The following is a 12,276-nucleotide window of genomic DNA, read 5'->3' on the forward strand; positions in this document are numbered from 1 at the left end:
TTTGGTTAAGGATTTGATGATAATCTATTTCTGTCTGTGTTCTCCTTTTAAAAAGAATTATAAAGAAATACATGTCTTTCATCCTTAACTTGTTGACATCTGCAACTTTTGTACTCTTAACTACACTCATTTGGTTTACAGATAATGGACCAGTTGACAAACTGCAACGGTTTGTGGTTCGTAGTAAGCCTTAACAACGCAACATTTCCGATTCGCGAACAGCCTGTTCTTGTTCCGTGACTTCGCTGACAACTTTTTTGTTCTTTGATATTATAGGTCCAGACAGCACATGTCAGCACCCATCAGTAAAGACATACAGTAGTAGCACAGCCAGTAAAGTCTTCAGTCCTATATGCACACATGCTCGGTTTCTCCCAGCTGTCTCACTTTACACAGTGGCTCCTGTGTTCCTCTGGGAATGAGCCTTGTCATCCATCTCTTCAAAGCCCTCTGATTTATGTCTGCATTTAGAGGTGGAGAGAAATGTGCCCACTTCCATCTCCTCTGTTTGCCTGTGGCTTCAGATGCTGCTCGTAATTGGTCAAGTATTTTTTTTTTTTCAAGTAATGGTGATGGCTTACCAACAGGTGGCCACGTCATCTGTCAGGGCTGATGAATAATAAGTGGGCTCAGTTTCAGTAAGGGAAACTTGTTTTACCTACCTTTCATTGCACAAGACATATGAATTAGTGCATATTTGGCAAACAGCAGTTTGATATTGTTTTAGATCAATAGTTTCCATATAAGCCTACTTCTCGAACCTAAATGCTTGTCGTTTTTTTGTCCAATCACCAGTCCAAAGCCCAAAGATTCTTCATTAACTGTCACAAATAACAAAGAAAACCAGCAAGTCTTTATTAAAATTACTGTAAGAAGCTGTAATGTTCATTACTGCGTCCTTATGTTGCTCTAGTGCCCTGGGTTTTGCCCCTCAGGCAACATAAATTAGGTGGAGGTTGTTGGGCCACAAATTTAGCCTGAGAGGAAGACTGCAAGCACTGCTCAGAGCTGGAATAAATACTTAAAACTCCTCAGTACGTTTTTGGGTCAAAAAAGAAAATAATTGAATCTACTTTTTTCATTTCAGTTAACAAGCCCCAGAAAAGATGGACATAAATTATTTACATGACATATACATTACAACGTGATTGAACATTTTCATATGTTTTTTTGTATATTTATATAATATGTTATTTAATTATATCGTGAATTGGCATAAGTGTTATCTTTTCCTGGTTTATATCCACTTTACTGATGATTATTTATGAAAAATGTCATTGTGTTAATATTTTGTGAAAGTACCAGTAGTCATCCAAAAACATTGTCACAATATTAAGTATATAACAGTATAAATGAACATAAATATTTGAAAGAGCATTTCCTTTTGTCCTTCATTGTGCCCTCTAACAATCTTACTTACTTACTTACAATCTTAGATGCATTTTCACTGGTACTATCTTCCTTTGTATTCAGTGCCTTCACTGTTGAGGTAGTTTCTACACACACGGGGATGTAATTTATTGTATGAACACCTGTTAACCTACTTAAGAACTGAAAAAAAGCTTTGCCTATATACCCATACATGTATTTGCACCACATCACCGACATAAAGATAAAATATAATCCAGTGAAACTCCTGTCTTTAAGATGTTTTTTCAATTATATGCCAGCTGACAAGATTACGATCGATGAATCTCCCAATAAAGTGTGTTTGGGTTGATATTGAGTTACGGAGGGGTTTGCGGGATATCTGACTTGAGATTTCACACTTTGATGGAGGAGTTTACGACTTCCCTAATGGAGCTGAGGCTCACCCCTGCCCTCCTCCCTTCATCCCATTCCAGCTTCCTTCTCTTATTCCTCCAGTGTTAAAGTCCAGAGATAAATCCTTTTCATAGGCAGCCCGATGAAGTGAACTCACACTACCCTTATGAAAGGCTTTACTCACTTCCTGTAGTAGTGACTGAAGGTTCAGGGGTGAGTGGGCTGCGCTAATGTCAACACTGCAGAGCTAGTGATTCCTCAGTCCAAACCCCTTAGGAAAACAAGAACGGGCAGAATATTACGTTCCCTAAACTGGCTTGCGTGGTTCATGGTCCATGGGAATCATGCCCTGCAGTAACAAAGAAAGGAGAGCAGAGGATTCATTTAATCCTGTAGTTCATATGGGAACTGGGATATCTTAGGTAGGGAGGAGATACTGTATATTGAAACAAGAGGCCCCTTTGTGCTACTTTGTATTTATTATAATTAAGTTGGCCTTATGCTATCTTTACATTATTGGACAAGTGTATTCACAATGCATCATCTCCTCTATTGTTTCTGCTTTATGAAGCCTGTGTTGACATATGTGAGGTAATCTTCACTGCTTTGACCGTCTTATGTATCTGGAGGAGAAACACAATTTTCCCTGCTTACTGAAGGATACTGGGAACTAGACATGTGAGGATGTGTACACACACACAGGGGAAGGTTCTGTTTGTTTATCTTCGGAAATGGCTTTGTGGGAATATCAGATTTGTCCCTAACTGGCACACAGACTGACATCACTTCCTGTACCCAAATCTTGGCTCGGTGCCGCGGTGTGGACGGCAACAAAGTGAATTCTTTGGAAACAGAGGCGTTTATCTCTAGTAAGATAGGAGGAGGCTCTATTGATGAATGCACCTCGCAGGAAGGGTCCTGCTTTTGTATTTTAAACTAAAAGATAAATATCAAGAGTCCACCTCCCGGTTTTATGTCCTGAATGAATTATGTTTCAACTTGGAGTTCAACCAACTGATAGAAGCTTTGCTGATACAATGTAATAATTTGCTAGTTTAAGTAATTTTCATTAGTTACAGCTTTTTAATTAAAAGGATTTTATGCTTTTCTTTATCCAGTGGGAAAGTATACTGAATACTTTTATGTATTCAACTATACAGGCAAATCTCGGGCTTTAAATGCACTGTACGTCATTTCTGCCACTAGGGTCTCTCAATCAAAATGAAACAAAAGATGTTAGCAGCATGGGATCATGGGAGTTGTTGTCTCCCTTGTGAACCAACCAGGATGCTGATGGTTATGGTTACACGGTTGATTTACTCTCTGACTCTCTTCCGGAAGTTATAGTGACTGGCAACCAAATGAAACGCTTGCTTGGGTAAAATTAGATTTTTCTCTGCTGGAAACATTATGGTTAATCTAAGTACACAACTCAACATAATGCAGAACAAATGTCTGGTTGTTTTCAGACAATTTAATGCAGAAATGTTATATATTAAAGAAATTGTGATTGGCATTTTTTTTTTTTTGACAATGTAGATAAAACGAAACATTTGCAGCCCTCATTATGTTAGTGTTTTTTGTATCTGATGCTGATGGTGGTACATGCATTCTTCGGTTTTAATTTTTTTGGTCATCTTCTATGAAATAATTTCTGTTCCACCCATGATTTTATTGGAGGTACTGTGTGACTTGTGGGATAAAATTACATCTTCCTACCTGACAGCGAAGTATTCACTTCATAATGTTAGTGCTTGTGTGGATTCAGGGAAAGTATAAACACAGAACACTTCAGTGGATTATAATAAATTAATCACAGCATTATGTTGTGACTCCAAGCCCACTTAAGTCCACCAGTAGTCTGCATAATGTCACTTTACATAGTGTATACTTTCCTCCCTTAATATACAATGTGGTTGAAAGATGTGAAAATGAAAGCACCTTTATTTCATCACAGGTTATAATAGTCAAAAATACTACATATCTGAAAGAAGCATTAGTACTTAAATCATAAAAGAGGTTATAGTCCAAAAGGAGCCTGCCAAAGAATGTGAAAAGTGTCTGGTGACCTCACACTGTTTGAATATATCAGTATCTCTAGTCTCTCCCTCCTTAATTTGGGATTTACTATGTTCACTTCCTGTCTTACCTCTAACTCTGTCACAGTCAAGCCTAAATGCATATTAGCCAATGTAAGACAATAATAAAGAGTAATAGTATAATAAATATCTTTTGACAGAAAATAAATTCCTCTTGCACATGTCGGTCTTGTAATGCCATTTCCAGTATTGCTGCTAGACTCAGTCTGTATATATTTAGTGCTAATCCTTCAAAAATGTATAACAGAAGAAAAAAACATTTAAATGGGGATAGTTAGGAGAAACATAAGCAGATTGAGGTGTGAGTCTTTAATGTTCTTGTCCTTTACTTCTGGTGTCGAAGGGACGGACCACCAATTAAATATCTGATGGAAATTTTGCCAAAAAGTTGCAACCCAAGCACAGATCTGTCATCTCCATGGCAACATGTCTATCAGAGTCACCAGGTAATGAAAGCTCAGTAAGCTCTGATCGCTTACGTTTGCTTTTTTCAATTTCGTTTTAACATTTTCCTGGCATCCTGTCCATTTCAATCTCTCTGGTCAGCGATTATTGAAGGAAACAGGTGACAGGAAACAGTAAGTATTAACAGAAACTCTCAAAACCAAACTTGCCATTAAGCTTGAGTCATTTCCTGTAACTAGTACTTTCATAAAGGAAATATAGATATTATGACCCATTATGACCCACTAAAAATATTACTAGAAGACTGGCCTTCTTTATGTTTGTAGAGTGGATCTCTATGAAACATATGCACCACTTATATGACTATAGTGTAAGTGTGGTGTTGCAGCAGCACGTCCACGAATGTCCCGCATATGTTGCGTGTTCAGTGTAAGACTGAGAAAATGTGGTAACATCATATATATGTGTCTGATGCAGAAACACACTTCAGTATGTACTTTATACCAGATACTCAGTTACCAATTGTAGTACTGATATGTTTTAGCCAAATATAGGTGGAGTACAAAGCTAAAGTGGTTTGGGTAAACTCCAGCTCAAGTAAAATGTAACTTCCCGTGACTGTGCCCACCCACAGTGAAAGAGGCAGAGAGTGGTGATGAAAGTTTACGATCTGAGTAAGTTTTTCCAACTGGTAAACTCCCTTCTCACTTTCACAGCTAAAGCCACACTATCTCGGACTGTTACATGAAGTTTTTACACATGTGACATTTGTCATAGTTACCAGTTCTGATACCTGTAACTTTGAAAACCTAATTTTTAATAGGGTCAGTGAAGTGCTGACTCCAATGAAGACGGTCATCAAATGTTAAAGGCGCCTTTTTATTTTCATTGTGAGATGTCTACAGCATTCCGGATAGCGGCACCAAGCATCTTTTGATGGATCCTATTGGCTAAACCTTTGAGCCCCTTACTGGATTTGTAACATCGCAAATATTACAGTAAAATATAAGGTCACTTAGAGGACATTTAGATCCTACTTTGAAGTTTTTGAATCCTATTTTATACTATACGATTCAAGTCATAATTTCAGTTAAGCCGTGGATGTGTCTTGACCTCAGAGCTGGGCAGGGGGTGGGATTCAGGCGAGAATGAGATGTTGATGTTGAGTCTGTTGGGCCGGATCAGGATCTTGTCCATGTTAGCTTTTGTTCCTTAAAGGATAAGTACCGTTTTTTACAACCTGGACCTTATTTCTGGCAAAAGATATGGTCATTTACTCACCCAGATAACTTTGGTGTCATTCGGCGTCGTTCGGACGAAATTAGATCCAGTGTAGCGGCGATATATCCATATAATGGGAGTAACGGGGCATCGACACACAGCCTCTATATAACACATTATCTGCCACGAAACTAGTTCATTTCATCAATATTTTGTTACGATATGCTAGCGCTATTAGCCTCTGAGTCCGGGCTCGTCTATTGTCAACATCCGGGGTCTGTAGGCTGAGCTACTACCTCTGACCTGGAAGATGTCGTCTCTGAGCTGCGCGCGCACCCGCGACAGCGCGCCTTGTTTACCTGTAGCTGCTGCTGCTAGTTTGACCCCGGATGTTGATAACGGACGAGCCCGGACTCAGAGGCTAATAGCGCTAGCATATCGTAACAAAATATTGATGAAATTAACTAGTTTCGTGGCAGATAATGCGTTATATAGAGGCTGTGTGTCGCTGCCCCGTCTCTCCCATTATATGGATATATCGCCGCTACACTGGATCTAATTTCGTCCGAACGACGCCGAATGACACCAAAGTTATCTGGGTGAGTAAATGACCATATCTTTTGCCAGAAATAAGGTCCAGGTTGTAAAAAACGGTACTTATCCTTTAAGCCTCGTCCTTAGCTGATTTTGCCTGACCCAGAGAGTCCTATGAGAACCGAGCTTCCCTTCCATGAATGTTAACAAAGTGATTAATCAGGATTGAAAATCAAAAAGGGAGGGTAGGTCGAGCTCTCCTGACATTTACTGTAGTTCTGCTGCAGAGTCAATAATATGACTTGGTTGTCTGGATTGAGACTGATGTTAATTAATGAGAGTTTTGTATAGAATCATTCATCTTTATGCACTACATGCTATATCAGATATCACGGATCAGATTTTGCCAGGTCCTGGGGAAATGAAGCATCTCACCACTTGATTCCACTATTTTCACAATAAATGTTAAGCACAAAAAGTTCTGCACATATTCTTGCAATAGATAATTATCATCTAATTTGCTGAGGTTTGGAGGTATTATTGTAGCGCACCACAATGCAGTTGTAGACTAAGTAAACCGCAGTAATTTGGCAACTTTTTACTGCATATTTAATTGTAGGATGTAGTTAGGGTTACACTCTCTGCCATGCTACTCTCATTACTGGAGACATTTAATAAATGTGAGATATTACTGGTACAGCTGAAGTATCATATTTGCTATCTGATTTTGCTGTATCTGTTAGGTTGGGGTGGTATTTGTGGTATGGTTTTTCGGAGTGTCTGGTGGACCCAGGCTGGACTTGTTTTTCAGGCAGATTGAACAAGAGCTTCTCTCATTCGTCTGCTGTGGGCGTTTGGCCTGGCCAGCTATAAGGCACTAGTAGCAGCTGGACAGGACATACTCTGTACTCCCATCGATGACCGAGGAAACAGAAGCGAGGAAGAAAGGCAGACAGACAGACAAGGTGACAGAAGACACAAAGCTGTGGCAGGGCAAACAGATGCAACGGTTTTTTCCCCGTCCAAAACATTTTCTCTGTCTGTGGAGGTTGTTGGCTGATGGTAATAGCATATGTGATCGGATGATGGAATAGTGAAGGTCTTTGTCTGCTGTTACGTTATCATTTAAAAGTTTTTATTAAAGGTTATAAGGTCATTTTATTCTACTGTAGATTATTATAATGAAGTTACTGTATGTCCATATAGATATATGATTGAGTGATTTGCAGTAAAAGATTTCAGTGAGACTTTGTCAACCTGATAAGTGGTTAATTTGAGATCATTACAAGATTTCCTCTTGTTCAACACACACAACATAAGACAATAATGTGGCAAGTGTGGGGCGTTGCGTCACATCGCGTCTCATTTGCATAAAGTCAATGATAGTGATAGTGGCACGATAGGAACAGGGATCATCCAAAACATCAGGATTCGTCCTCTGGGGATCATGAATATATGTTGCTAATTTCCATGAAAATCCAAGCATAAGCTGTTGAGTGTAAAGTCAGGGAAGTCACCATAGTCATTAGGAATCATCTTCTTGGGACTATGAATAGCTAGGGAGTATTTTCTTAAAAGGCAATTTGTTGAGATTTGTATCTGTGAAGTAAAGAAAAATTGGACAGGCTGACATATATTACCTTTTAAAGGCTCGGCAAAACAACACCATGAAACCTTGAATTCCCATATATTTCTACCCATGCAATAACTTTTGTCTCCCCCATTACCTCCCTTTTCTCTCTCTCAAGCAATTTAAAAAAATCATTGCCCAACATGTAGCGTAATCTTTTGGCAGTCTCCCAGAAAGAACTACGTTTTTCTTTGTTTGTCTGGCAGTTGTTTGTTATTCTCCATGTGTGGGGGGAAAAAGTGAGTTGGAGAGGCCTCAGACGTGTTTGTGGGAGTGAGACTTGATGACATGGTTGGAGAGGGAATAGGCTTCGGTCCTTTGGGAGGAAAAGGGAGTAGGGGGGCTACGCGGGAGTTGAAATACTGATGCGCCACAGGTTTTTGCCATTAAGCCACGTCCTTTTATCACTACAGTCCCTGCCATTTTTTAATATATGTACGCTCCTGATACGTTTTTTAAAGATAATCTGTCTGGGCTTGAATTCACAAGCAACAAGATACATCACAGTTCAGGTTGAGACATCTGTCAAAGGCTTGGGATTTGTCTCAAGAGACAAATATGGTAACAATAAAGCCTCTGTGTTTTTTTCACAACAAGGAGTAGGGGAGCTATGCCATACATGGTCTCTGGCTTTATGATGAGTGAACATAGGCTTATTGGACGGCACGGAAAGAGAAAACAATAGCTATGTGTTCTGAGCAAAAAGAAAAAAAAAAAAGTTTTCCCCCTTGCTGTACCCCACTGCTGAGGCACTGTGTTTTTGGAGTCAGTTGGAGAGAGTTTAACATTGTTATCTAACTGTCTTTCACTCAGACTTTAATGATTTCCAAATGTTCCATCTGATTGCTGTTGGGCAACCTCTGTGTGTTTAGCGTGATGTGTTTGAAATGTTAACGGGCCTTGGCTGGCACAGGTCTGTAGGATACAACACGAGGTCTGACCCCGAGAAATAAGTCTGACCACAGACGTTGTCATCGGATACAAGAGTCTTTAATGGAAACGAGCTGTTTGGTGCCTCACTCACTGTTTGTGCCACCCTGATTTCATGTAAGACGGGTGTGTCCTTATGTGCAAGTTACACCCCGTATGTTGTTTAAGTGGGTCAAACAGATGTAAAAAGGAGGTTGAGCTCAGACTAAAGTGAAGCATGTTAATCACCTCAAACCTTTGTGGTGAATTGAAAGGAAGTCTCATGTCACGCAAGAGCAAATGTGGATGCCAAGTGCCATCCTGTATACAAGCGAATCTGTGTTTAAGTCAAGTAGTCCAGTCCTTCACAGGTCACTGAACTGTTCATTAAAGCTGACTGTGCAGTAGACAAAACACAGAAAGAGACCCAACGGGCTGAGCTGCAGTGTCCTGACACCCTGCTGAGAGCTGCTTTGCTTGATCGACCGGGCTCAGTCACTGTTTTTTGCTGCTGTGATGTCTCTGACTGAAATGAGAGCATACTGCTACTTTACTCAGGACAGATTTAAGAAACCGAGCTGTGTAACAAACTGAATTTAAATTTTAGTTTGTAGTTGAATCACTGAAGGGTGGCATTTTCATTAAACTCTGGTGAATATTATTTTGAGCTTGTGTAACCCTAACCTACAAAAAAACCACAAAGATAAAGTCAAGCTGTTGTTGTAAAATGCCCCAATCTTTTTAAAGAAGACTTTAAAAGTAATTTGTCAGGACATAAAAACCTTTATCTTTAACTCTTTATCTTTACATATCCAGATGTGATAATCTACTAAAGGCATACAATTACTCATAACAAGATGTACTTATATAAGAGAGAGGTTTCGTTCTCAATCTTTTCTTCTTTTTAAAGACAACCGGGACAGTTCATCATCATCATTATCATCAAAATTGATTCAGCAGAACCAGAGATAACATCTTTTTATCCCACACATTCCTTTTCCTTGTCAAAATCTGTTGCCTAAATTACCCACAATGCAACTCGAGCACAGACAGTGTGGGCAGAGATTCAGGTTGCAGCATTTCACAGTCGCAGTCACAAACTTATTTATTGACCAAAATTGTATTTTGTAACAATAATACATTAGCAGCTAAATTATCGTGCATCCCTACTATTTGAAGAATCATCATATGTTAAAAAATCAACATATTATTGCACTACTTGCCCCTTTAGAAAAGGCTTGTGTAAGACAAAAGACAAAAGGACTTTGTTCTTCTAACGCTACTTGCAACAAAAAAAGCATTTTCTTTAGAGTGTGAAAGGTATAAGGCTGAGTCAGTGTGAGTCACAATGAAGATTAAAATCTGTTAGTCAAGAAAGATAGCCTCAAAGTGTAATATTATGAAATCTGGCTTTCCCATTGAGAGATAATGCAGAAAACTCCCCTGGCGTGACCTTTATAGAACAGGGATTTGCTCCTTTGTAAAGCTTTGTGATAGCAATCAAATATGTCTGCTTTAGTGGTTAAGATTGCTCAGTGATTTGCCCTGTGCAGCATGACACACAGAGAGTTGGACAGTAAGAAGCGAATCATTAAAGTAGACCATGCTGGCAGGTTTTTCTCCTTAAATTGTCCAGGAGCATGTCACATTTCCAAGGCAACTAGTGAAGGCTACAGCTAATGGTTAGTTACAGGAGTGCAAATGAAGTGTAAATCTGGTTCTGAAAGAAGAGATTAAAGAAGGTCAGATTTGAACAGTCAAGGAAAATAAAATTACCTTATGGGAGTGATTATATGTCTGACAGGTTACTCAGCCTGTGGCAGTCAGACGACATTTTACAGAGGAAAAACCGACATGACAATATAGAGGACTGAGAAAAAGTGCACAGTTTGCTGGTTCAAGTTGCACATACACCTCAACAAATGTAAATTGAATATCTACAATGTTCTAGTGTGACAACTTACCCCATCCATTAATACTGATGACACTAAAATAGTTTTCTTAATGGTCAAGGGACATCATTGTGTAAGAGAGGGCTCATACATGATTTACATAAATAAGTCAACATAAGAATTGGCATTTGAATCCCTGCACATACTGTAGTGTTCGATTCACACTGTGTTGTGTTCCTCTCTTCCCTGCAGGGCCGCTCTTCCGCAGCCCATGTGAGCTGCTGCCAGTGGGGATGGGACACCCGGTGCAGGCCACATCGAAGAGCTTCACTGCCTTGTCAGGCTGTGCAAGCAGAGGCACCACCAGCCTGCCTCAGGAGGTCCACATCATCAACCTGAGAGGACACGCTCCAGAGGGACCAGACAACACCCCGGCAGAAGTGAGTCATCCTGAGTTCTATTCTCTACCACCATAATTCACTCCACAATAAAAACTGTTAAGATTAGACTTTGAACCGTAATAGCCGGCCTCTGCCACCAGTGTGTGTGAATGGGTGAACGCAGTCTTGTGTTTAATGTGGTCGGTTAGACTATAAAAGCACAATTTAATTACAGTCCATTTAGAGCTGTTGTCGGCCAAGAATTATCTCAGGATTAGTTGGTGATTCGGTGAGTTAATAGCTAACACACTTGCAAGCCGGGAACATGTGGATATTTGTAAAGGTGAAAGATTCTTTCTATTTTGTGTGCACTGTTTTCCCGCACCCTAACAGGGCGATACATTTGTACTATTTATTAAGTTTATTATTTAAGTGCACCATTGCCTCCTGTCTCATGACTGTATTAAAACCATTCCTCTTTTATGGAACAGTTTGATGTAAGAGGGTTAAATAAAAGTTAAGGTAACACAACTAATAAGCTCCGAGCCATAACCCTCCATTTTGGACTGTTCAGCTCTCCATCCTGTGAAAAGTTTGCACTGTCAAGACAAAGCTCCACTAGGTACATTAAAATAAACCTATTCCAGACCTCATGATCAGGCTTATCTGACCTAACAAATGACTCCCCAGAGGATGAATAACAAGACAGCGATCAGTTAGTCATTTAAATGGCTGTACTTTCCAACCTCTGAGCAGATCTCTTTGTTGGGCTCATTCAAACTGTCAGCACATCTCATCTCCTGATAGCGTTCCTAAAGTTGATGTGAAACCACTCCCTGTCTTCAGGTGTTATACAGCATGTCTCATGGCAGGACTTTTCAAAGTTAGCCATAGTTGGAAGATGAATCATGAGCCCGTGGCCTGTGAAAAACGCTGCGTCTGGATTTTTAAACTGTCCCGAATTCCCACCCCCCTCAGTCACAGCAGTGTGAAAAGCAGCATGTGTGGACTTGCCATTGCAGTTTTACTGCTGATATAAGCTCTAAGCATTGCCAAAGCTAAACATACAGAAAGGCTGTGTGTGTGTGAGCATTTTGCATGAGCCTGAAATCCCTCTGGTTTCAGTGGCTGTGTTTGTTCTGAAGCTACATGAACTTTAATGATAGATGCATGTGTCTTTTGTCGTAATCTTTCATGATTACTCCACACAATGTAATGTAGAGGGTTTAAAGCACAGGACTGATTTGTCTAATTTTGTTTGATTACAATGTTTAACATTATGGAGGGCTTAGCAATGGATTCAGCATCGACATTGCAACAGACGCCTGCACACAAGACACAAAAAATGCATTGTAATGAAGCAAAATAGGCTCAACATAGTGCAAAATTCAATTTTTTTTCCTGCCTGATACTAAACTCAACTTTTTTCATTGTCTACAAAC

General features: G+C 39.7%; 1 protein-coding gene across 3 annotated transcripts in view; it reads left to right on the forward strand.

Annotated features, from left to right (window-relative positions):
- Positions 1–12,276, forward strand: part of tgfbr3 (transforming growth factor, beta receptor III) — a 75,546-nt gene that overhangs the window by 13,245 nt on the left and 50,025 nt on the right. For all 3 annotated transcript variants that reach the window (XM_084355797.1, XM_084355796.1, XM_084355798.1), the window contains exon 3: positions 10,707–10,894. In XM_084355797.1, coding sequence (XP_084211923.1) covers positions 10,707–10,894 — 188 coding nt within the window. The remainder of the gene's footprint in view (positions 1–10,706; positions 10,895–12,276) is intronic.

This window comes from Pagrus pagrus (genome assembly GCF_965226575.1).
Source record: "Pagrus pagrus genome assembly, chromosome: 6".
In the NCBI taxonomy this organism is placed as follows: domain Eukaryota; kingdom Metazoa; phylum Chordata; class Actinopteri; order Spariformes; family Sparidae; genus Pagrus; species Pagrus pagrus.